This window comes from Apostichopus japonicus, chromosome 14, assembly GCF_037975245.1.
Source record: "Apostichopus japonicus isolate 1M-3 chromosome 14, ASM3797524v1, whole genome shotgun sequence".
Taxonomy (NCBI): Eukaryota; Metazoa; Echinodermata; class Holothuroidea; order Aspidochirotida; family Stichopodidae; genus Apostichopus; species Apostichopus japonicus.
Window position 1 is genome coordinate 23,907,259 of NC_092574.1, and position 27,155 is coordinate 23,934,413.

Here is a 27,155-nt window from a genome sequence, read left to right on the forward strand (position 1 = left end):
CATTGTCATAATCATAGTTGACCAGACAGAGAAAACATGCGTGCTGATATTTCAGTGAGACAAAGCCATAGACAAAGCAAAGACTATCTTTTACATAACTTTACAATGGTAGTGGCAACCATGACTAGGATGGGCAGGGCAGGTGGCAATGAACAAAACAAGCACACATTCTAAATTGAGTTGGATCCGTGAATTAGTTAGTGAATTCTTGTTTCGAAACTGGACCAGAATTGGAATACTGTTGCTTCATTGCTTTCCAAAAAGCTTTCATATCATCCTCATGGCTGATGATCTGCCAACAGAATATGAGGATATTATCCTCGGAACTGGTAAGACAGCTGAGAATGGCGTTTGTTGTTGAGCCATTGGCTAATGTTATTGTTAGGCGGTAGGTTTTGCATTGTTAATCATGACGTGACATACGTTATCGATCATAATAAACCTAACGTTACAATTCAATGTAGGACTCGGAGGCTGGGTAATGCAATCTTGAGCACAACCTGAACCATGAATTTCTCTTTGCTAAAATATCAGTGAATCATGAAGGAATATAACCAACCCAAGCAAATCAAGTAAAATATGCCCATAACATTACCTTAAATTTTGATCAAATGCCATACAAAGGAAAACAAAAATACAGATTGATTAAACTCAGACTTAAAAAAAAATGAGGAAAGCCTGCTCACCTTCATCAAACACATCAATTCTTTCCACAGCACCATCAAATTCACCTCTGATTACTCTAACCAACAGGTTATCTTTCTTGATGTGACTGTTCGCAAGGAACACGGTTCTCTCTCAACAGACTTATACACCAAGCCCACAGACACACACCAGTATCTCCATTCTTCAAGCTGCCATCCCCGTCACTGCAAGTCTGGAATTGCCTACAGTCAAGCACTTCGTCTTCTTCGCATTTGCTCTAACAATTCCTCTTTCATTCGCCATGCAGATGCTTTGGAAAAACACCTTACTGCCAGGGGCCATAGTGCCAGAAGGGTGCGTGAAGCCATTCAGAGAGTCCGCTCCCTTTCCAGATCATCTACTTTGGCAGTGAAGGACAAAAAGGGACGAGATTGCGACAACAAGCTGCCCCTGGTTGTAACTTTCCACCCAAATCTTCCTCCTCTTCAGAAAATCACCTCTAACAACCACAACATTCTCCTTACTTCCAATAGACTCCAACGAGCCGTCCCTGAAAACCCATCATCGCCTACAGACGACCCCGCAACCTACAAGACCTTCTTGTGCCTGCTGCTGTTCCACCTCTAACTTCTAACCCTACACCCATTCAGCATTGTACTTTAAAATGTGACCGTACTTCGAGATGCATCGTCTGCAGCCACCACATTGTCGAATCCAATTCCATCACCAGCCACAGCATGCAACTCACACACAAGACTAAGGGTCACATCACTTGCACTACCACCAATGTCATCTATCTGATCTCCTGATCAATGTCATCTATCTGATCTCCTGTAGAGTTTGCGGCATCCAGTATGTTGGCGAAACCAAAACCACCCTCAAGAAGCGATTCTGTGGTCACAACTCCACAGTCAACACCATGAAGACTGAGACCCCAGTTGGAGAACATTTTAACCTTCCCAACCATACCATTAACGACATGTCCCTACAGGGGATTGAATCCTTAGGTAGCCGTCCTGACCTAGTACGAATCAGCAGAGAGGGGCTGTGGATGCAACGCCTTGGCACCATTCAACCTCATGGGTTGAACATTCAGGAAGGACATGACTAACTTTTCTTCTGTCCCCCACTCCTTTTCCCTCCCCCCTCCCCTTCACTCATCCTCTCACAGCTCTCTTCCCCTCTTTTTTTCTCCACACCTTCCTGTCTTTGTCTCTTTCCAGTTTATTCCCTACCCTGTTCCTTTAATCCTCTCTTTGTCCCTCCACTTTATCTCCTACCTCTCCTCTTCTCCTGTTGCTTTCTTCTCTCCATCCCTTGTCTACTTATAATCCCCTTTCATCAATTTCATTGTGTTCACCGTTCTCATTAACCTGTCTGTATTCTGTGCGTGTTTTTGTCCCTTCTGTTACTGTAACTTGTCATTTAGCCTCTGAAAAAGATCCTGCTAGGATCGAAACGTCAGGCCAACTTACTTTTATATAAACTCAAACTTGTCAAAGTCATATTATTTGAGATGGCAAACCGCAAATTTAAGCTGTTGACTGGTGGTCAAATGCCTCAATGTTAAGTGTAAAGCAAGAGAAACTTGAACCTCTATTGCAAGCTACTTTGAGTAACATAAGCCTTTAACCTTTTTATTAATCTTTTACTTTCTTATCTTTATGATAATATTTATATATTATGTATATATTTTTATATTCTTAGTCTTTACTCCTGTTTATAAATATGTTTATATTTATACTGGTGATAAATAAGTAACACAGGAACCATGTAGTGTTTTATAAGAGACACAGTTCAGAGCCTTCCAAGTGCTAAACAAAATTGGAACACTGAATTATTCTCTTCAAATGTTTTTTTCCCCTTCAAACTAATATAGGTCTTCAAGAGAGTATTCTAGCAGCTGCACTTGCCAGAATTGGTAGACGAGTCCTTCATTTTGACAGGTAACAAACAGCAAACTTTTCTTTATTAGGTTGAGAATGCAGGCTTACTTAATGAGAACGATGAGCAATTTGTGTGTTTGAAATATTTGGTTACTAGTATTAAAATGCTTATTTGTATTAATGCTAAATTGACAATGAATGGTTGATAGTTACAAATTAAGTAAAACTTAAAATACTGTTAACATTGTCATGGAAAAGACATAGTGTATGGCATTAATTTACCATAAGAACAAACACATAGAAAATACAAACACCTCTCATTATATACTTTCCATAGATTTATGTGGACTTTTTTTCTAACTCATGAATATTAAATATAACATAATACTTAGGCAAAGCCTGATCTGGCCAAAAAGGAAATGAATCGAGGTAACTAAGCTAAAAAAAGCTCAATACCCACAAAGGAAAAGAAGTGCTAGAATGTTTAGCATAACAAAGAAACACATGATTTCTTAACCATAACAAGCAACTCCGCATGCCACTTAATATTCTTTTGCATCTCATTTGCATAATAAAAGTGATATAATGTTTACACCTCTACATTAACATGATCCAATGCAAGGCATGCATGATGGAAATATTAAGAAGGAAACAAACCCATCCAATATTTTTGCCAAAGGGATGAACAGCCTCAATCAGAAATGGCCCAAAAAAACAATCAGATTGCTTTTTTTTTTTAAAGGAATAACTACTACAGCGGAGAATGGGCTTCTTTTCATCTACAAGGGATTTTGGAGTGGATCGACAATTATCAGGTAAACCAAGTTTTCATGACTTTTAATAAGTCTTTATTTCTGTCATTGTCTGGTTTGAAACAAATATCAAATGAATAGACTGACCAGTTCTTGTTAATTTACACCTCCTTTCTACCATTTCAATTTGAATTGCCTGTTAAAAAACATTTCTGATAAATAAATGTAAATACCATATATTCAGGTGCATGCAATAATTAATGCTTTTGCAATTTTTCAATGTAAAGTAGTGTCTTAAATTATTAACGTGGCACAATAAATTCTACACTACTGTAATTTGCTTACAAGCCATAGTTTAGCTCTTTTTTGAACCTGTGGATTGCTAGAGCTTTCATATATCCTTGTCCAGTATCACCAAAGCATATAAAATTTGGAGTTAAAGTTCAACAAGGGTGTGACTGCATTTACTTGATAAAAGTTGACAATGAAGTGAGACAAATGTTCCATGAAAATCTTATCGTGGTCTTCTTATCTCATCAGACACCGGCAGATGATGCAGGTCTTAGTGATGAAGCTGCTGCAACTTTACGGGAAGAGAGACCAAGCCCTGATATTGAAGATGGATTAACACTTTTGAGTATACCTAATGTCCCATCAGCAGTCTATAACCTGACCACCAATCGCTATGTGAGGTAAGTTTACACAGCTTCTGTAACTTATATTGCAATTTGACAACATTAATGACATGAACAGATATAGTAACCTAATTCATTTGACTTCACCTAGACAGGGCTAGACAGTTAAATAGATACTTGACTTCTCTTTAAAAGGTGATATTCCAACTCCTGCCTTGAAAGGGATTGGAAGGGGGGTCTTTACCACAACAGAAGAAGACCTCATTTGACAGAGTAAGGCAGATTTTAACCTGTCTTATCATTTTATAACATAATCACAAAATTCATTTCAAAATTGATAAGTTTTTAGACTATGCTCACCTTAACTTGTGGAAAGGTCACAATTTAGTTAATGTAATGTGCCATAAATAGTTTCCATTATCTTGAAGCTTATTACTGTGTTAGCAACATAAAATCTCCCATTGTACAAATCAAATAATGAGTACTGTTTAATATATAGAGTCTATTCATTTCAGAACTGATTTTCAGGACTTATTCTATGCCTACAGCACATTTTTCAGTGCCGCAGACAAAATCAGTCATAGCCTTTTTTTCATATAAAAGTGCAATTTCTATTTCTAAAGTACCAGAATTTGTTACTGCCATCAAGCGATAATATAACTACCAGCTGGAAATGAATAATTTCTCGATTTTATGAGTGCAAAGCAGAAGGATCTTGAGAGTAGTGAACTGACGTTGTACAGTTGTACTGATTAAATACAACCAACAAACCAGTAGCATCGAGGGCCAGTTCAGAAAATTTGTCTCCGGTAGTGAACTGAAGTTGTTATAGTTGTATTAATTAAATACAACCAACAAACCAGTAGTGTTGAGGGCCAGGTCAGGACCTGGATATAAATTCTTCATTTTTCATTTAGTATTTTAAACAATAATAATGTATTATTCCTTACCCTATCCTTCCCTGAGCGCCCTAAGTTGGCCTTCCCGAACCCCAATCACCAGCCTCCTCTCGTCAGGCCTGCCAACTGTTGCTTCATCTTAGCCAATGTCAGCATAGTTCTTCTTTGTTTAAAATGTTCGCAGTGATGCAATCCTAGAGGAAGAAGAGGCAAAACCTACAGAGGGTGATTCTTCGCAATCCGCTGATCCTGTAGAAAGAACAGACGGTAACCAGACTGTGGAGACTCCTGAGAATCCTGAAGGTAATCAGCAGGACAGTGCTGCCTCTGTGGAGACTATTGAGAATCCTGAAGGGAATCAGCAGGCTGATAGCCATGAAACTGTTGCCTCTTTGGAGATTTCAGCTGGCAATAGCACAGAGCTTCCCTTGGCAGGAACTGATAGCACTCAGCCAATAACAAACAGAGCTGACCATACAGACATTAGCCAAGAGCCAATTACTCAAAGCTCAGATACAAATAGTACTGCAGAGGATGACCCTGTAGGAGCAAATGCAGATGGTGTGGAGAATCAAGAGACGGAGGGGATGGTACCGGATGATCCATCTGATCCGCCTGATCCACCATCAGTGGTTGACAGTGGTGAGGAGGATCACAGCGGCAATGCGGTCGGCGGGGATGACTCGGATAACGGCAGCGCTGCAGATGCAACCAGGAGGAAAATATGGACGTGGCAGGAAATATATGACCAATGGCGTAAATTCAATATAGACCTAGCACCGAAGGTATGAGAAAAAATGGTGAATAGCACGTAAGTGAGTTAGAAAACTAACATAGAAATACACTGAACTTGACTCAAGTAATAGCATTGATGGCTTTTACTGTACTTGCCCTTTTAATATTTGATCCAAATGATGGAACAAAAAGTTGCAATACCTCTGCTTGTACCATTGGGACCTCTCCTTATGTTATCACTCAACTTAAGTTTCAAATCGTAGGTAGTATCAGTTCTAGTCTAAGAGTACCATGGGAGGCATAAAAACAAGCAGCCTTCATATGTCATGAGAACAGCTGAGTTAACTGAAATGGGTGTATTGAACATACAGTATTGTCCGATTTAGGTAGAGGGAAGTTACACTGTCAGTGTCCCTTTCAAAATTTGAATTTGGGCCATCAGGTTTACTCATAAAAAATAAAAAAATGCTCTTCTACTGAAGCTACATAGGTTGTACATCTTTCTAAAATTATGTCAAGCCATGTAGACAACTAGCGCCAAACACCTGTGAAAATGGGAACTAGTGTGGAAAGTGTTACATGGATGCCTAGCACTAAAGGAATGAGAAAACTACAAACAGTGGGAAAGTAATATGGGTAATTTATGTAGTAAGGTAGTCATTGGCATGACTTAAAAGTGAGGCATCAAGAACCAGATCAGGCCCGGGGACAATTTTCTCACTTTATCCTTCCCTATTTTCCTGTGGACTTTTCCTGTGATCCTGAGACTCCAGGCTGTACCTGCCTGGACATATCACAGAAACTATGAGATCTGATGACAAGATCAGATGGGCTGCTAGTCATGAACCATGTAGGATTCCATAAATATCCAATGTTGAATTGTTTTAGTTTCACTTCAAATATGTTTCTTTGATATGCTGGACATTCATGCATCTGGATACAGGGTCAGCCGGATAGAGGACAGTGTACTGGATTGCCGGACTGTCTGGCCTTATGCTATACGTTGCCCTAAAAGCATGTGATATTCATGAACAGTGGGGAAATTAAATATGAATTTGTAGCACTAGTAGAGGCATCTGAACATGGTGAAGAGTGGAGAATGTAAAATGGATATTTAGCACCAAAGCATTTGAAGTAGTCAGCAATGAGGAAGGAAAGCAGTGCAGTTGCCTAGTAACACAGGTTTGCAATAAAAAGTGAACAGTGAAGAAATTTATATGTAGCACGAAAGGCATTTTAAACTGAGGTTTAGTGAAGAAAGTATGAAGAGATGAAAGTGAGTTCAGAAGAGGAAATGGTCAGGATTATTTCAATAATCATGACATAACAAGCATTTTTGCACTGTTGCAACACTTTGGGATGTTTATGATATTAATAGCCACAAGCTGATTTTTTTTATCAATCTGTAATCAGATGTGCCAATACTTGTACTGTTCATTTGCATATATGTCTTTTACTGTTGAATATTCAGCTGATGTTTTGCCGCGGTAATATGGTGGATATCTTGGTCCAGTCAAGGATAAGCCGCTACGCTGAGTTCAAAGCTGTCACAAGATTGCTTACGAGCATCAACGACAAACTGGAGCATGTAAGATTGTAGCAAGATTTACTGCTCTTATTACTTTTATTGACCAGACAGAAAAAAAGATTGTTTTCTAATTGCATGATTGTTTGTTGCATTGGTAGCGTAGATACACTGTGACACATGCACTCTGTCTTTGTTATGGGTGTAATATGTTTCATGGCTTCCAGCTGTTTTAACATGATAACCTCAGGAGCCAAATGAAGCTTGAAGGGTTGCTGGGATACAAACATTGTCTGAGACCCTAGGTACATCGGCATAACCACTCAGATGTACAAATTCTCTGGGGTTATGCTGAGTTGCATGTTCTTGAGGACAGTGAGAAGTAGAAACCAACATGTGAGCAAGTCAAACCTTAACAAGATACAGATAATTTAATAAATTTATAATTTAATTAATTTATAAATTTAAATTTAAAATTTAAAATTATAAATTTAAAATAAATTTAATAAAATAACAAGATACAGATAAAAAAATAACAAGATACAGAAAACAAAAACCTACGAGTAGGAGAGATATGATAGAAAACCCAAGTACTTTGGGGGACACCTTTAACTGCTAGAGAGGTGTGAGGGAGGGAGAGGGTGGGTCTGGAGATTTGCCCAAATAGTTCCCAATCGCCCTCAAAGATGAGAGGAACCATTTATGCAGCAAATAAAAAACTGTAAGGATGGAGTCATACTGTCATGAAACTTATGACATTGTATGTCATCTTAAATGAGAAGAGACAGATCAGTTTTGACAATTGATATCACAGGTTGATTGTTATATAATTTGGGCCATGTCATAATTGCTGACCACTACACTAACCTTTGTGGTGCTCAAGCCTTTAAAACCAATGATCCACAAATTTTTAAGGCCCACCACAATCTTCCAAGAGGACTGAGCCACAACCCACCAGATCTCTCAGAGTGAATTCTCAGAATGCATGAAGTTAACTCAGTGGACGACTTGGTATTGATAAAATAACGTAAGCAAGTTCCAAAAACTGCAGTAGCAAAAGACTCACAACCCACCAATAAAACACTTTTGGGTCACCCACCCATGGCTTGCAGACTTTCATTCTAAAATAGGTTGTTTATCATTCCAAATTTTCCATGATACTGGATGGCTCTGAAACATTGTATTGTTACATATATTGTTTATGCCTGTGTAGGTCCCATGTTCGAGGTCTGATGTGTTCAGCAGTCGTTATGTTTCAATGCTGGAGAAGAGAATGCTGATGAAGCTCATAGAATTTGTTCTCCATTATCAAGACAGGACTGACGATTATGAAGGTAATTAATCATTGTTTTAATTATTTTTGTGGCCAATAAATATTTTTCTATATTCTTAGCACTAAAAACTATTAAGTTAAAGTCATGCACAAAATGCACATCATGCACAAAATATTGCATGATCCTAATGTGTAGTTTGCAGTTCCTCTTAATTATAGGTTTGGAATGGTTGGATTTGAACCAAATGTCAGCAGAGTTGAACTGAGGGCCAAAAGTAAAACCTTATTTACAATGCAAAAGTTTGATTAAGCATTAGACTACAAATTGGCAAAACATTAAAGTCTTGTGTCTAAAATTGATTGAAATGAACGTTTGTGGCAACTGTTTTGTGGTCATGACCTTGACCAAAATATGAGGAAACTTTGAATTCTTCTGCAGATCATTTCTAAGACAGGTTCATTAAAACCTTCTGGAAAGGACATGTAACTAAATGACCTTTTGTTAAAATTTGTCAAATTTGAAATGTATCAGATAGTTTAAGACATGACTAGATTATGAACTACTTAGTCTCCTGAACTTCTTGTCATTAGACAATATTTTCACTGCACTATTGATCCCTACCCCCTCCCCCTCCTTCTCCACCTCTATCAACCCCAAGCCCTTTTTCATTACATTGCCACTTGTCATTGAAAACTATAGTGTCACCAGTAGAGTGTCAGTATCAGTTTCAGAAATAATTGCACACCCACATATTCCAAATGTTTCTTGTGAAGTTTGAATACAGACTTAAATCATTCTAGGAGCAGGGTTGGATTTGAAGTGCATAGTCTTGTGGTTGGGCTGTTATAGCCAGCATATGACGGAAAAGTACACATTGTTGCTACAGTGTACGAAATTCTTTATTGATCTTAACATTAATTTTACAGCCTACTTTTATATATCATCACCCAGGTTTCAAAGATAAACCGTTCTCGGAATTTCTACAGAAGAGGAAGCTGACGCCAACCTTGCAGCACTTTGTCATTCATTCCATCGCCATGGTAACAGCCAGCACACCTACAGAGGAGGTATGGCTTTTACCATCTGTTATGGGTATAGCTAGACTGTGTCATTGGGTTGATACCATCCAGTTTAAGTCTAGCTGGACCATAGGTTGCATCCCACTATTAATTACTCCATTGACTTACAAACAAATTTATAACTGTCTGAGGTCACCTGTTACAGATATCAGTATCGAGTTTTGCAAATTCTTCAAAGCACCTTAAATGTAATCAGATATTTGTGCCATTATTAGTTGAAATTTGATTCTTTGACATCCAATTGTAAAGATAATAACATAAAATATGCAAAAGATGTCATCTAAGTACTCAATACTTTCTCTGAGGTTAACCTCTTAGGGCTGATGTACATTCCTATAATTGTGTTATGGCTCTAACTAGCCTATATCATATGTGTAATACTATTCAGTGTGGGTGTCACCAGTGTATAAAGCCTGATGCAAATTTCTTATATCAAAATTATATTTTGGTTTGACTGTATTTCCTATTTAGTGTAGGGTACAAACATATATTCACTTGCAATGGTACAGTGGATCGGCCACTGTGAATACAAGGCAAGCAGGTTATAGAGTGTGTTCTGAATCACTAAATTAACAAGCATTTCCAATGTTGTATATTTTTTTGGTGGGAAAAGTACATAAGCGTCCACAAAGAAGATAAACTATGAAACTTACTGATAGACTTTTGGCAAGTGGTAAACAACAAACTGTTTCTAATTTCATTTCAGTGGAATCATTTCTTTGCAAATTACCACCTATTGACAAACAGATGTAGTTTTGTTACAAGTTGGTTTTTCTCTACAGGTTACACATCATCTTTCACGATTCATTCTGTTTTTACTCAACTTAGGCTTTACAAGCAATGCAATTCTTCTTGAAATCTTTGGGTCGCTATGGCAACACAGCCTTTTTGTGGACACTGTATGGAAGTGGCGAATTACCGCAGTGTTTCTGCAGGTAAGTTTGATTGTCGCATGTTACATTTTCGAAAGCTCGGTAACATTACTTCAATGTTATATCTTTAATAATAATGCCCTTGTTTATCAACACACAATCAGTTCAATTCAAAACATGAATTGGGCACGTTTGCTAGCAGGCTTTATCGGCCGTAGTACCATAAAAACAAGAATTCAGGCTACACAGTGAACACTGTGTAGCCTGGATTCTGTACAGAAAGAACTAATGACCCACAGGTACCTGTGAAATGTGTCCTTTGAATGGCCCGCACTGCTACGGATATGTTATGCGAGAGAAGATATTCTGTAAGTGAAACTCATATTGTATCAAACTTTATATAAAAGTGATATTGACCAGTTGTTGTTGTTGGTGTCGTTTTTGTTTGTCATTTTAGTTTTTGTTTACTTGTAGAATGGCTGCTGTGTTTGGTGGTATCTACATGCTTCGGACAACAGCTACTTCCCTCATACTAGATTCTGCAAAGTAAGTTCTTCTCTGTCATGGAAAATTTAAATCTAGTCAACCTTAGATTTTTATAGTCACCACTTGGCATTTGTTAGTCAAAAAGATAAAATATTTTCATTGCCATGATGTTATGTAATTAGATGGCGCTGGATTTTAATTGGAGTGATAATTTTGGCAGTTTGCACTGCCAGGTTTTTAGTGCAAGCATGTTGTGGTATGTGAAGACAAAGAGATGCAAAGTTTGCATGACAAGTCTTAGGTGGTTAATTTGATTGTTTTATGGTACAGATGGAGAATATTTCCATCTCTGCATATTTTTTTTATTTTTTTTTATTTAGAACACTTTATCAAACTCAAAGGATGGAGCAATTGTGAATTAGTCTGTGTACAGTAGTAGACTAACCCAAGGGGCTCGTATAGTTGTAAATGGGATTTGCGTGTGAAACGTCTGGTAAATATCATTTATGAATGGAGCATTATTTTGTGAGGCTAAAATTATACAAAGAGGTGTGTTTTCTTCTGATGTGTAAATTGGGTATTATTACACTCCACAGTGTCCATTGTGTCCATGTTAGGACATCACATCCATTTTGCTTCAAGTTCACTCGTGGTACAAAATGTCTATTTCAGGTGATGTTATCTCGAAAACGGTTTCATAGGAATTGAATGCAAATTTCACGGGGATGCTTAGAATGTGTTCCCACTATCATAAGTAACAAATAAATATTTACCTGGACCTTCCCTTTACTGGGACAAAACATAGGAACCTCGATGCATTACTGCATTATTATTATTATTTTTTTTCCAGTGTATGTAAGGGCATGATTGATTCAGAAGGAAGACGTCTATCGTGCAAGTAAGTTTACTCATTTTCATAATCAACAGTTTCACGTGTCTTGCTTTGGTCTGAAGTGAATAAAAAAAAAAGAATCACAGACAACGTTCACATGCACAATGCTAATAAAATTCACCACTTTGGAAGGATAAAAGGCAGTTATTTGAACCTGGATACTGTTATAAAGTTTGTATTTTCATTTCTTTTTGAAGTTTAAGTATTGAATGGATGAGTTTGTATAGACAACAATTAACCCAAATTTAAAAGTTTAATTAAACTGTTCGATCTTTTCCTCAATTACCAGGAATGTCATTATGGACCACTCTTATGCAACTTCCAAGATGGATGGACCTGCCAGGTAAAACTAGTATCCTTCAGTTGTTGCTTATGACACATGTACACATACCAGGCACACAAAACCATCAACGAAAGTGTACATACTTTTAAAGGATAAATTTGATATGTTTTAGTCCAAGAAAAAAGAACAAAAAAATGGAGTACTAGCAATGTTTCTTTATCTTTTCTGGTTTTCAAGTTATTCACTTTCTTAAATCCCTCGACTGCTCCGATTCCTCAGTGCAGGCTTTATTGTAATAAGCTTAATCTTTTGTTTTCTAAATTCTAATAAATTTTCCTTTAACATAAAATATAAACAACAGAGCAAATTTGGATGACATTCAGCACTCTCTGTCCTTGACAAATGTGTAAGATATTACAAATGTGTCATTTAGGGGCACCAACTTTTCACCATGCTACATTTGGTTTCTATTATTAGGGTAAGGAACAATATTTCAGCTAAAGAAGGCTTGATAAAATAATCAGAATGTGGGTAGAATCAGGGTAAGGTAGAGCCAGTATGTTACCCAAAGAACGAGAGGCCAGGATCCATAATGTCTTCTTTCTTCATGAAGCCTGTATCTCCTTGGTTTGGGTTTTGTCAACAAACATTTGCATCAATTTGGTTCTCTAAAGTTGACTTTCCCCAAGAAATGTTTCTGAGGTCATTTGATCGTTATTTCTCTACAGCTTTGTTTCTCGAGCTGTTCTGTTTACGGATAGATCACTTAAGGAAAGTCAACAAGAAGAGGTAAGAATTACACTAACACCTAATTCAGTTTAATTTTATGACCTAGATTTTCATCGAGGTTTTTCTGAATAGTATTACTTTAATTACTTGTCAACTCGTTTATTGTAATAGTCAATCAAATACACCGTGCTCATCTGTAAATCGCATGCACAGTGCTCATCCTGTAGCTATTTTGAAATGCTAACATTGACTCAACAGACCTCTAATGAAGGGCTAAGAATCAGGTTACCTGTTATTTCCTCCCCCCCCCCTCACATATCCTGCATACCTCTTCCTCAACGAGGGGTCTAAACCCTGCTGATATCTGTGACTAATTTTGGTTTGGCTGCCATGGTTTCTTGGTCAAGGCGATACCTCATAGTATGGTATAATATCATATCATTCCACTTTTATGTTCCCTCCATGATGTTTATCATTCATTTGTGTTAAGTAATTTTGTCTCTAAACATTTGTAGCAAGTGCAAATTTATTTGTGTGATCTCTCACAACAGATCACCTTCCTCACCATTCCACCACCGAATCCCGGTGAAGAACCAGTCCGAGTCCTAGAGATAGGCAGTGCTGCTTGTGCCTCTCCCAAAGGGATATGTAAGTCATATGATCTTCAGTTTGTTGTCATGGTAATCAACACAAAAACCCCCGCATGGGACGGTCCATTCTCATATAGATTCTTCATTGTCTCACACTACATTCACGGCATATGTGTTATACATATATACTTATTGTTATACTTACATATTGCTATATGGTTTCAGATTATGTTTGTGAACACTTGGCATTATAAATTGCCTAATGTAAACTTTCTAAAGCTAATCTCATTTGTGGTCAAAAGAGAATTCTTTTAATATTTGTTTAATATATGACTCTCTTTCACATTGCATTGTGTTAGGTTTGAACAAAGTTGATGGTAGTTGTGAGCCTCTGATAAAGTGGGAATGAGAGTTCAAAGGTCATGCTATTTAGAATGAAAATACTTTTATGTATCCAAATATTTAATTACTGAGTACATGCTTCATGTAGTGCTCACAGAATCTATCTGCCATTATTTAATGAGATAAACCCATCAAGACAACTGTGTCCATTAAACCGACAAGACCCAAACAGGCATCTCAGTGCCTTGTATCCATTTGTACCTTTTTAAGGGCATAGATGGCTCATTTGAAGGGCATTACAAGTTTGAAATCATCCTTGAAAATCTCTGCCAACCAGATTGACTTCAGTTTTGGTCTTTTCCTACAGTTGTTGTGCACTTGACAAGAAAGTGTATGACATGTGATGCACAAAGGGATTTGATGCCTTTTGTTAAAAGTCTTTTCCAGGATCTTGAAGGAGGTTTGTGCATCTTGTTTGGTTTTTAATTCCTCTTTTTGGAAGCGAAAAATTTTAATAGTATATTAGCTTTTCAAAGTTTTTTTGTTTTTGTTTAATGGAATTTGTAAACTTGTTGATTTTTTATTCAAACTTCAGGAGGATTTTTTTAGATACTTTAAAAGATTGTATCATTACCAGCGAAGAATTTAAACTCATACAGCCAGTTGATGCAATAAGAAAATTACATACCTTGCTCAAAACTAATGAAATTCTCTTTTATCCATCTCCCCTTCTATAAGGAACCATTTCATCGTAAGAATCATATCACCACTCTTAAAACGAAAATGTACATTACGCTATCACTTTTTTCAACCACAAGGGGTAAAAAAATTCCGGGTTGTCGAGGAAAATAGATCATTTTTTTAGATGTACAGAAATCATGATAATTTATGTGGGCAAATTGTTCTTGCGTTAAGTTATCGGTGTAATGTTTTCAATGAGAAATATGTTTCATGATCTGACAGAGCTGGACCAATCAAGCGAGCAGCCAAAGGTGCTTTGGTCACTGATGTTTAGTTACGAAGACAAAACTAATTTCACGATACAAGAGTTACGGAAGGACCAACCTGAAGGGGTACATGTGACGGGAGGACCGGGGTGTTCTGTCGGGTACCAACATGCCGTCAGACAGGTATGATCAAAATAAAATAAAACTGTTAGTAAACTGCTTATCCACTAGAGAGCCTGTGTAGGAGAATGTGTAAAAGTAAGTTGGCCTGACGTTTCGATCCTAGCAGGATCTTCTTCAACGGCTAAATGACAAGTAACAGTAACAGAAGGGACAAAATCACGCACAAAATACAGACAGGTTAATGAGCATGGTGAACACAAAGAGATAGATGTAAGGGGATTAGTAGACAAGGGATGGAGGGAAGAAAGAAAGAAACCAACAGGGGAAGAGGAGAGGTAGGAGATAAACAGTGGACGGACAAAGAGAGGATTAAAGGAAGGGGGTAGGGAATAAACTGGAGAAGGACAAAGACAGAAAGGTGTGGAGAAAAAAGGGTGGAAGAGTATGATGGCGTAGCTTGTATTACCGATCTTTAAACCCAATCAGTCATGTGTCATTCTTGTCAATGCTATGGGAGAGACCTAAGATATGACACTTTGGCCCATATCTTGATGATATCTTGATGACACTTTGGCCCACGGTGTAAATGAGTTTCCAATCGTTTCAATGCGTGTGACGCTGTGTTTTGCATTGTGCCTCGTTCTTGCGCATATCGTCGTGCGTGTGAGTTGCGTTCTTTGTTTAAATTAGCCTGTATTCTGTTTGCTTCTGGTTTATTCTAATCAATTGATTTACAGTAACAAAAACGTTTGATGACGATTGACGTATATTTGTTTTGTAAAGATAACGATTGATGACCATTGACGTATATTTGTTTTGTATAGGATTAAAGCCAAAAGTTTCATTCACAATATAACAGATTACAGATCAGATCAAATCAGATTAACAGAATGACCGTCTGGAACTGATTTAAATATTTACTTAGTTCAACGATTTAATATCTGCGTTGTGTGAATTTTGGATGTGTTAAGGTTCGAAAACAAATCTCAGACTAGGAGATTACACACGGTATCTTGCTACTGGTGCTATCATTTTATTATCTTTTCATTTGCTGGGTGAGGTTTGGGGTGGAGAGGCGGGGCATGGTCTAGTTCCTTTGCCTTCTTCTGGAAGCTATTTGTGTAGATTTGTTTTCTTGACTGCAGTGACATAAAAAAACTACCATCATGTTTAAGGCTACCTTTGAAATGGATATTGGAATGTTGATTACTCCCAAGTCTCATTTAGGATAAAATGGGCTTAATTGTGTAATGTTTATCAAAGATATCCTTGCCACAGCTGGCGCAAGATTAACAATGCATGAGATAACTCTGATAAAAGTATTGCATAATATCTGTTGTTTGTTGGCTTTTGTGTGTACAGGCTAAGGACATATTTGAACAGATCTGCCCTGGCGAGGAGTTCCTGCCTCCTGCACCTAATCCTGAGGACATTATCTTTGAAGAACCAACTGGTGATAACCCTGGACATGGGAAGAAGGTATTGTTAAAAGTCAATAGTGTTGTACAAGAGTAAACAAAACGGAGGTTGATAGTCAGAAAATACAAGAACAAAACAGGTGGTCAGAATTCTTGGTCAAATATATATGATGGGGGAAGAAACTTAGGGGCTTGACGGTGTCGGTTAATTGGTGATTAAGTAGCAGCACTGCAAAGAGGGGTGTGTTGGAGTACTTATCTATTCAGTAGCTACGTAGCTATGCAGTTGGAGGGTCAATCATTATTAAATGCAGGAAATGCAAAAAAAAAATAAAAACAGCTATGAAGGAAAGGTATATAAACACTTATATGTCATTGGGGAATTTTAAAGACACTGATGTTATAGGGGCATATTTGAAAATAGTTATATAGGCTGGGATTTTGTGAAGCATGTCATAATAAACCAGCTATGAAGGAAAGGTACATAAACACATATATATCATTGGGGAATTTTAAAGACAGTGATGTAATAGGGGCGTATTGAAAATAGTTATATAGGCTGGGATTTTGTGAAGCATGTCAGGTAATCATGGATTATATTATGCTGTTTTTATTATGTTACCAGGAGATATGAAACAGTTAAAAGTTTCCAGGGATCATTCAAATTCAGTTTCATGCCGCGAAAGTGTGTATTAGCTACAGGTTGCATCGCTAAACCCACCGTTTGTGCTGAACGACAGTTTTTTTTTCCAGTTGGTTAGCTGAGTGATCAGTCCCATCTTTTTGCACAGTAGTTGAGCTGCCTATCTGTCTATTATGCAACTCATCACACAGCTAGTAGCCAAGTCACTATCATTTTTTGTGCAGTGCACATATTCTTCCACATGCTATACGGTCACAATTATAATGTAACAATAAACTTGACAATGCGAATGTTTTGTAGATTTGTACGGTGCAAATCTATCAAACTTCCACAATAATTAAAAAATATGTTTGGAAAGAAGAAAAGAATTCATATAATAAAAAATTCATAAAAAATCCTAAACTTAAAGAGTATCTAGAACCTCCACAATCTCATCTCTGCAAAATATGTGTAACTAAAACCTGCAGCAGATTAATAGCTATAATGGAGATGGTTCTATGCACTGCACATGTTGTATGTGTAATTATAGGGTAGTATCAAACATTAGCAATCTCTTACCAGTAGTTCTAGCAAAAATGATGGGCAGTTCAAGGCAGACATTGGCAAGGTGTGAACAAATCAACTATATCAAACTCACTTATCCCAGTCTGTTTGCAGGAGAGATAACGTTTCAGTAAGTTGAGGTCAAGAGAGCTGAAAAATGTACTAATGCAGCACATGACAGCTAATTCTGGTCATGTGCTTGCTGTTGGCAATTGCATTGTTTTTCTACCAGTACACATTATGAGCAAATACACATGATCAGGCGAGAGACATTCGTAAGTCAAAAAGTTTGCATGATTTCCATACCTACCATAATCCCTGTATTACTGCTTTTTATGAGCAAATGTTATTTGGTTGTTTTCATAAGCCTGTAGAGTATTACAGATCTCTATTGCAATGCAAGTGAGCAACTTCAACGCAGCCAGTAGATGTTCAATGCACTTTGCATTTTGCAGCAATTGGCTCAAATTGTGAACCCAGGAATGATTTGAAAAAGGTGCCAGGTAACGAGAGATGGTTAATGAATTTAAGTAAATGTAGCTATTATTTGAAACAGATTTATTGAAACATTTCCAATTAGCTAGAGGGATTGGTTATTAAGGTTTAGCTAAGTTAGCTAATTGGCCATGTTTGAAAGAAAGGCATTTGATTGGCTAAAAATTGTATTTGTCGCTAAATTGGCCGATTGCATCACAGGAGGAGAGAAGGGGAAGCTGACTGGGTGGAGGGGGGGCAACCCAGACCTGTCAAGAACACCCTTCCTGGATTTAAAGGGTGTGAAGACTCACGCCAAAAGAAACGTCTGTTCCCCAGAGGTTTACTAACCCAATGGAGATTTACTCACATGGTAGTGTGGTTTATTTTAGCAAATCTAAAAAGCATTGAATGTGTCTCTACAACTTATTTATTTTACCTTCCAAGGCTGGATTTGAAGCTGAGAGTCAGGAAGAGAAAGACCAACATGAAGCTATTACATCAGCTTCAGGCAGTCTACAGGAGACTGACCAATCACGATCAAGTAGTCTACCAGGGGCAGACCAATCAGAATCAAGCAGCCTACCAGGTGCTGACCAATCAGGATCAAGTAGCATATCAGGGGCTGATGATTTAACTTCAAAAGAAGAATTAAAAGAAGAATCGAAAAATGAGAGTCAAACAAAGGGGAAAGATCACAAATCAGAGTAATGAGGTCCAATAAAGCATTACTGCTTTTTGGTGCAATCAATTCTTTTCTTGTCTGTTGTTCATTTAAATGTTTTGTTAATATTGCGTTCCCCAAAAAGAGAATTTAAGGCATCCACAAACCAGTCTAAACATTTTTTGATATGCATTATCACATTTTGTTCTTAGACCGACCCCAATGTGCCCTTAAGACTCAATGGCAGTTACCATGTCTCTCCCCTCTCCTACCACTTTAAGAAGTAAATCAATGTCTTGCATTGAAGGCTTTCAGAACTTTTAACTGGAGACAACTTTCCTTGTTCTTCATGGTATCTCACTATGTCATACATAGTTTAGGGCTTTACTGATGACATTAAGCATAATCATATCTGTACCAAAAGAATGCACCTGAAAATGTACCAACAGTAGTTCAGCTGTTGCTTAAGGTATCAACTCAAAGGGTTTCTTCATACCAAAGTCATTCCTCACTTAATTAAACTATGCATGATCTGTCCATTGTTAGATTATATATAGATATTTTGATGTATTTTTTTTAGCAATAAAAATGTTACAATGGGGTGGGAAGTAGGTATAACCTCATCAGTAAATTTAAATAAAAACTTCAGCCCAAAGTTTTATATGCAAATTAGGCTAGAAATATATCAGGCATGAGACTCTTCCGCGGAAACGCGGATTTCCGATTTTTTTTCTTCTCATTTTCGCGTTTTTTCTCGTAATTCGCGTTTTTTATTATTTTTTATTATTAGCTCATACCAGCATGCTGGTGTGAGCTATTGTTACAGTGCGGCGTCTATCACTCTATCATTCTATCACTCTATCCGTCAACAATTGGTAAAACCGCTCCCACTCGCACAGTGTTTGATGGAATTTCATGAAACTTGGACACAAGGACCATTAGGTATAGGTCCATCAGAGATGGTCCGAAATTTGGGGTCAAAGGTCACCTGTGGGCCGTAATGGGCCATTTTGTGGAAATACGCAAAATGCTTCTTCTCCTACAGATTCCATGGTACAATGTTGAGGGTTTGTCACGATAGTACTATGGTAGTTTTACCTTCAGGGTGTTCATGAATTTGAGATCAAAGATCAACTAGGGGTCCTTTGTGGCCCGGGCCGCGGCCCTATATTTTCAAATTGCTCCTGTTCATACAGTGTATGGCCAATTATAATGAAACTTGGTCACAATGTTCCTCGGGATGAGAGTTACGAGGGGTGTTCGGAAAATTGAGGTCAAATGTCATTTAGGGGGTCATAGGGGGTCATTCTTTGTAATATTTTCAAATATCTCAATCTCCTCAAGATTTTGATGGATCATATTCAAAGTTGAACTGATGATTGTTGGATTGTGTATGAATAAGGTGATGCCTAAAAATTTTTGGTCAAAAGTTAATTAATTACAATTAATCCCCATTGTTTAAAAAAAATCTGAGCCTTCACTTTTTGCCAAAGCTCCTTTAATTTGTCTCCCAGTCCCTGCAGTGTCTGTTTACATTTGTGGTTAAGCTCTGCAGAGGCTGTTAGTGGAATTAAAGCAGGACTGGGAGTTGTTATTAACTGTTGAACTGTAAGCATGAGAGCCCTATAGCCAATCAGCACTTGCCGATTCTTAGAAGTCTTTGAGCCTGAGGTATGTAGGCAGCTTGTGAAGTTATGTCTTGTAGGGAGTGCTTGTGAAGTTATTTCTGCTAAGGTAGAAGGAAGAAAGTTTAATAGGGTAGGTCAGTGGTATTGTATGAGAGAGTGGGTAAAATAGGATTTAAAGGGGAAAATAGGAATTATAGCCAGTGGTGTGGCCAGGATTCTGCTAATGGAGGGGGGGGGGGGTATCCCTCATGGGCCCAAAATTGGTTTTGTGGGCCATACATTTTTAAGCTCGAAAAGGTATGAGCTTCTGCACCATTGGTGCTCTAGTTATTATTATTATATATTTTATTTTTTTTTATTTTTTGCCGAACATGCTGGACTGTGAAGGGAAGGAACACCAAATTTGACCAGTGGTGGAATCAAGTAGCACAAAGCAAGCAAAAAAGCTAATGGATAAATTATACAAGCAGAAATTCCACACTTTTTTGGCAAGTTACGTGATGTGATAGATTCCATCTAGAGTCCACCATTTTGCAGCTAAGCCCTCCTTACCTGACAACAAATTTCTAAAGGGGAGGGGGACACCCCCTCCCCCAGGACGGCTATCGATAAATTTCAGATTTTTTTTCCCCGGCTCAGTCTCATCCCTGATATATACATCTGCTAAGGAAGTCATGTGGTAGGTCTTTCGTTGAGCCTTGATGCTGCTAATAATATATGAGTAATGTAATATCTGGAGGTATTTCATGCGGATGGTTTTTATGTTCTAACGCTCACGCCTATAACAGTGATAGAAGACATGGTTAATACATTCACCATAACCCACAATGGATTTACCAATTTGTCAGTAAGAATGTCAATTTAATGAAAATTGACGAGGTGTAATATTTAAATGAGACAAACAGTCGGATTAGCATGTCAAACCCCAAACCAGAGTTACTTGTAATGGTACTGCATGCTGTAGTTTAAATCTGTGCTAGATATGCTATAATAAAACATTAATAATAATAATTAATAAATGTTAAAAAATTTCAGAAATTTAGAAACACAATTTTGTTTTATTTCTTTGGCAGGGGTGCAATATCTATTTGTATCAGTTTGTTTTTCTTCTTTCTTTTTTGAGACATGAATCATTGCAGTAACATATCGATGTAAAGTGAGCAATTAAAGGCATTGAAGACTCGCCCCAAACCGCATGCGGCCATTTGAAAAAGTTAACTTTCCGTTACTTGCAAGTGAAGTTTTGTTTGTGTCGCTACAAAGTGCGGACAGTAATGAAACGTGATACCTTGTTATCTTTTATCTAGACCTGAGATGTCCATCGCTGCTATTATATGTACACTGTGTTGTGGGTATTGACTGTAGCTAAATGTACTGACTGCACTAGTGTCTAATTACCGACGGTAGCAAGCTGTGTGTGTATTTTCTGGGATCGATGGTGGTGTCTAACACTTCTGTTACACCTCATTCGAAACTAGGTCAGATTACCGGCATGAGATGTTTCTTTGTGCTCAAGTCTTCACACCCTTTAAGGTGTTATTCAATGGATTTTTGTACTATACATCAACACTTCTCTTTGCTTTACTATATAAACCATGCTGTGAATATTAACCTTGATGGTGTAAAAAATTGTGATGCAAAGCACAAGAGTGGATCCTGAGAGATATTTGGTAGTTTTTGCCAGTTGTCAACAAATCTACTTATAGCTTTCAGGAAGTGCCAAAGGAGATTAATAAGGTATTCTAATTGTTAAGATCAAGCTCAGCTATTTCTCATGCATTCTGAACATGGATACTGAGGGGGTGGGGGGGTCTGATTCTGTGGGGTGGGGGGTCTGGTGGCTTATGGTTCTGTCCTGATGGAAAATGCTGGGTTGTGGGCCTCAAGGTTTGTGGGAACACAGATATATATGATTAACTTTCTTAAATTTAGGATATGAATAAGTAGCAAAGAATATATAAACTCGGGGTATTCTAGTGCTAATACGCTGGCAGCTGATCTTGTGTGAAGGTCACCTTGTAGTCCAAAACATGTAGAACACAACAGAATGGTCTCTGTGGAGGCAAAGGGGAGCAACAGTAGAGGGCATGTGAATAAACACAGCACTTCGCAGCACAGCACTTTGCAGCAAACACAGCACAGCACTTTGCACAAATTTGCAACTCACAAAGGAAATTTTAATCTTTTTATTGAATTTACTGGAAATATTACATAACTGGTGCACTACAGTTGCGATAGGAAAATTTCCAACATGTTTCTATCTCAACTTTTTAGCAGTTTGTTTACATCAAACTTGGAATTCAGATAAACGCAAGTAGACAGAACAATGAGGTAACATGTCTAACGACTACAATCATGAAGTTGCAGAAAACAAGTGTTTAATAGTACAAATGCAGTATTGTAGAGTACATACCTAGCTAGATAAAAAATAATGGTAAAGGCATACAGTGAACTTTTCAACCTCCCATCAGGGTCAGATATGGGTAACACTATCAACCCAATATTTCTTTACTAAATATCAGATGCTTCCAGATTTGTCAGCAGCTCACATATGTGTGGTTGGCTCAAAACAATATTTCCTTCACAAGTAACAGGCTTTCTCAAGATATAAATTATCTCTTGTAACATGACCTATAGTGTAAAATAACATGTTTGGTACATGTTTGGTACATACCATGGTAGCTAATAAGTTATGGTGAAGGCTTGCAGTGAACTTTTCAACTCTCTTCAAGTTCAGATATAGGTCACCCTCATTGTAACACTATCAACCCCCTTTTCTTTCTTTTTTTCCTCTTTTTTTTTATCATAAATATCAGATGCTTGTCAACTTCCAGATATGTGTGGTTGGCTTCAGACAACATTTCCTTCAAAAGTGACAGTTAAGATATAAATGATCTCTTTTGACATTACCTATTAAAAAACAATACCATGTTTAGTGCTGGGGGAAGTTACAGTACTGCATAACACAACTCATTCTTTTAAGACAACCCACCAAATGTTCATCTAAGACATCCATTTGACACACTACAAAACAGGTAAAGAGTGATGGTAGTAAATATTAAATGGTTAAAGTAGCAACCCCTCACCTCCCCTACCCACCCCATCCCCAACCACACCTTTATGTTAAAGTATTGATGGAAATTAATAATTTAAACAATCAGCTGATAAGCATTGTTCAAATATTTGAAAATGAATGTTAAACCCTCCAATGTGGCATTCTTTGAAATTATTTGTAGAACATATGTATACATGATTAAACATATTTAATCAAGTGACCAGTGTAATTCAAACAATTTGATAAATTTAAATATACATATTAAAATCATTTTTTGTATATATCTTGGTTATTTTTCTCTCATCTGTTATGTGAATTTAAGTAACTGACATATTAATACAGCAGACATATTCAATTAATTTGAGTTCCTGATTCAAACATGTTTCAAGACAATTTCCAACTAATTTTTTAATCTATGATAAATGAAAGAGAACACAGAAACATATCCACTATACTATTAGTTCAATTGTGCCCAATGGGGGATTGCATCTGTTTAATATATGTACTGCATATAAATAATAATGGTATTATAAAGTAACTTACATTAACCATGACTATTACCGTATGAATATGCATCGGTTAATATATTTAACACCAGTATCTCATTTACCCATAATGCCTGTTCATTAATTGTACATAAATTGATTAATAGGTAATGTAATACTATGATTTGGTGACTGCAACAACTCTTATGCTTCCCATCTGTTTAAGACCAATGATAGCCTATTACTACTACTACATATTACATAACTTAAATATATCATATACTAGGATTAAATATCATAAAAGAATACATTGGGATAAACAAAGACTACCAAGGAATGTTACCAAATCATAGACAACTTTTCTTGGAAGAGATCCTATTAATTTCTCAAATCTTTGGTTTAGTTGAGGTGATCAGAAAGTAAACACATAAAATAAGATCCATGTGTATAGTGAGTTAACATCAATATTTGCCTTTGTGTTTTCTCTGATATAGAACATCCCCCCCCCCCCCCCAAATGTTAAAATAGAACAAAGATGACCAAATCATAAAAAAGGCAGCAAATTTTAGTGACAACCACCATTTCATGGAAAGGATCCTATTAATTTCTCAAATCTTTGGTTTAATTGAGGTGATCAGAAAGTAAACACATAAAATAAGATCCATGTGTATAGTGAGTTAACATCAATATTTGCCTTTATGTTTTCTCTGATATAGAACCCCCCTCCCCCCCCCCAAAGAAAAAATAGATGACCAAATCATAAAAAAAACAGCAAATTTTAGTGACAAACCACAATTTCTTGGAAAGGATCCTATTAATTTCTCAAATCTTTGGTTTAATTGAGGTGATCACAAAGTAAACACATAAAAATAGGATCCTTGTGTATAGTGAGTTAGCATCAATATTTGCCTTTGTGTTTTCTCTGATATAGAATTCCCCCACCCCCCCCCAAAAAAAATTGATGACCAAATAATAAAAAAAGGCAGCAACTTTTACTGACAACTATTGAAAAAAGAAAACATTTGTTACACTACTGAAGACAAGCAGCATTTAATTTGAAAGCAGAAAGTTTTGAGATATATCACTTATAGCACACGTTTCTTTACTATTTTCTAAATAAAATCGATCTCTAAATATATTACAAGGAAACTAAATTACAACCTCTATTCACAAAATGATGGTATATAGATTTCTTATTATTGCATCCTAGTCAACAGTATATATGTTGCACTACAAAGTACTATTCATTACAAGGGTTGACACAGTTGAAATATTAGTATGCAGCAACATCATGAAAAGATTAGGGTTTCATTAAATTAAATTTAAATGAAAAAAAAAAAAAACTTGCTTAGGCTAGATTAATAACTTAATATAGAATTACTATAATTTTGGATTTAGAAATAACATGAAAGAGTTTGAAATTGTTAGGGAGAGTCTTCAAATCCTTGGGTCATGGGGTGGAGTTAGTTATGCACCCTCCATGTTCTCCTCATACTCTAACTTGGATCCTCTGAAACATCGTGAGAAGAATCGAAAGCGGTGTTTACGATTCCACTCTGATCCAAATCGGTAGACTGCTCAATCTTATCTGTGAAGAAGAAAAAATCCATGTGAGAGACATTGTATGGTGACCACTGACTTGGACATCAATAACATGAGGAGGAGACATGAAAACTTGAGAAGATGACATGGGTCATAGGTTGTAGGAAACTTGGCATATTTTGTGATGTTAACACATGTAGATGTACAAAATAAATACAGATTAAATGCAGTTAAAACAAGTGAAAGTGACTATGCAGTGAGCCCAGAATTGCAAAATCTTTGAAATTTCTGGTGGATAATTTTAAACACGGTGTTCGCTGCACTTTTGGGGCTAGTACTTTTGTGTTCAGATATTTACTGCACTTTAATTGAATCAATTAAATAGAGCAGTTAGCCGTTAGAACAAATAAGCTGGAATCGAGAAGAGATTTAAGAGCGAATCATGTCTATATTTAACACACACACACAACCCTTTCAGCCATCACCTCAATTGTGAAATTGGATCTTTACCTGACAGGGAAAGGTAGATATGGGAATACAAAAAAACAGACTGGAACATTGAACACATGAAGGTCTCTTTTAAGTAAACCAGAAATCCAACAAGCTTTGATGGCTCTATGGCACATTATCAATGAGAAAATTTCATATAACACTGCAACAACAAAATTTTGTGACTATACTGCTTTAAATTAAAGTAATGCCATCAATGTTGACCTTCCGAAAAATTAATGTCGATCTTTGGATGATCTTAAATGTGTACGTGCCAAGGAATCGTGCAGCCTTTAGGCTTGCTAGTCAGAAATGAATTAATGTTTTGAATAAATTTTAAATGAACTGATAAGGTATAATCAAACATACATATGTAACTGAAGAATGTATGAGGATTTTAACCTTGTGAGTTACACAACTGTAGACAATGTGTAAGCAGTACCTATTCATCCAAGTATGTACATAGTACAGATGCAGACACAGGACAACAGTATGTATGCAAAACAGTATGTATGCAAAATTGGAAAATACTCAGGATTTACGGATGAATGACTCTGTACACTCTTCTCTGTGGCGTCTATACACGGAGCGGACTTGTTAGTAAAGGACAACTAAAAACTGTGACACACTACGTGCAGCACCAGGCTGTACTACTGTAATTCTATGGGAGTGCTGAAACTCTGTGCATCATGCTATACCTATACCCAGTAAAGACAGTTAATATGTTGGATACTAAAGTATGCGCAGCTACAGGGGATAAGGGGTGGGGGGAGGCAGGGTAACAAGTATCTCACATACTGTTATAAAAGTGTTTTTCTTGATGTATTAAGTTTTGAGGTACAAATGTATATGAGTAACCTCTTATAATTTAGAATGGGTTGTGAATATCATCCAGAGTGTACTGATAATAAAATAGTTCACACAATCTATACATATATACACAGTTTGTGAAAGCAACTTGCAATCATGATTATAAGTATAACTAGAGGACAGACACATGTTAGTTTAATTGTTTTCTTTTCTGAAAGACAAGGTCAGTCTTGCACTTTAATAACATTGAAAGAGGGGAAAAAAAGGGGAAAGGAAAAAAAGGGGAAAGGAAAAAAAGAAGAAAGCTATTAGAATGTGGTATTACCTGTCAAATATGTGCAAATTATATCAAGTCCACTATGTTTTGGCAACATGTTCACAGTACCCTTAAAGGTAAATTTATGTGGTGTACAATATGAATCATACAAAGAGAGCTATGTTGCATTTACAGTACTCCCTCCTGTAGGCTACCCTCCCAAACATCATCTTAACTCTTGCTGAAAGAACCCATAGCATATAAATAACCCATTAGTTTATCGTTGTCTATATTGTATTACACTGCTAGAGCAATGGAAACTCAAAATCATCTCTGTAACAATTGATTATTATATCGCAACAATGTATGATGGCACCACAGCTGTGACCAATTAACATCTATACTGTAGCCCGGCCACTGAGTATGTGGACAAGAGTGAATCTTAGGAGCCAAA

At 37.0% G+C, this 27,155-nt stretch overlaps 2 protein-coding genes across 7 annotated transcripts in view; one reads left to right on the plus strand and one right to left on the minus strand.

The window, feature by feature from the left end:
• On the plus strand, positions 1 to 24,336 carry LOC139980206 (rab proteins geranylgeranyltransferase component A 2-like). The gene is made up of 18 exons (XM_071991691.1): positions 1 to 329; positions 2,525 to 2,591; positions 3,274 to 3,346; positions 3,824 to 3,975; positions 5,002 to 5,602; positions 7,024 to 7,140; positions 8,291 to 8,411; positions 9,303 to 9,418; positions 10,259 to 10,365; positions 10,777 to 10,848; positions 11,639 to 11,686; positions 11,970 to 12,023; positions 12,692 to 12,752; positions 13,244 to 13,340; positions 13,992 to 14,084; positions 14,588 to 14,754; positions 16,057 to 16,173; positions 18,220 to 24,336. The coding sequence occupies exons 1-18, from the start codon at positions 149 to 151 to the stop codon at positions 18,481 to 18,483; spliced, it is 2,508 nt and encodes an 835-aa protein (XP_071847792.1). The 5' UTR covers positions 1 to 148; the 3' UTR covers positions 18,484 to 24,336.
• LOC139980204 (patched domain-containing protein 3-like) overlaps positions 22,236 to 27,155 on the minus strand; it is a 20,536-nt gene continuing 15,616 nt past the window's right edge. For all 6 annotated transcript variants that reach the window (XM_071991685.1, XM_071991688.1, XM_071991690.1 and 3 more), the window contains one exon: positions 22,236 to 25,192. In XM_071991685.1, the coding sequence (XP_071847786.1) occupies positions 25,101 to 25,192 (92 nt within the window). In that variant the 3' untranslated portion in view covers positions 22,236 to 25,100. The remainder of the gene's footprint in view (positions 25,193 to 27,155) is intronic.

Bases quoted from the DNA above. Each gene is read 5' to 3' on its own strand.
- LOC139980206 (XM_071991691.1), top strand. From the start codon at position 149: ATGAACAAAACAAGCACACATTCTAAATTGAGTTGGATCCGTGAATTA. The intron at 8,412-9,302 runs GTAATTAATCAT...ATCATCACCCAG, and splicing joins CAGGACTGACGATTATGAAG to GTTTCAAAGATAAACCGTTC. The intron at 12,024-12,691 runs GTAAAACTAGTA...ATTTCTCTACAG, and splicing joins AAGATGGATGGACCTGCCAG to CTTTGTTTCTCGAGCTGTTC.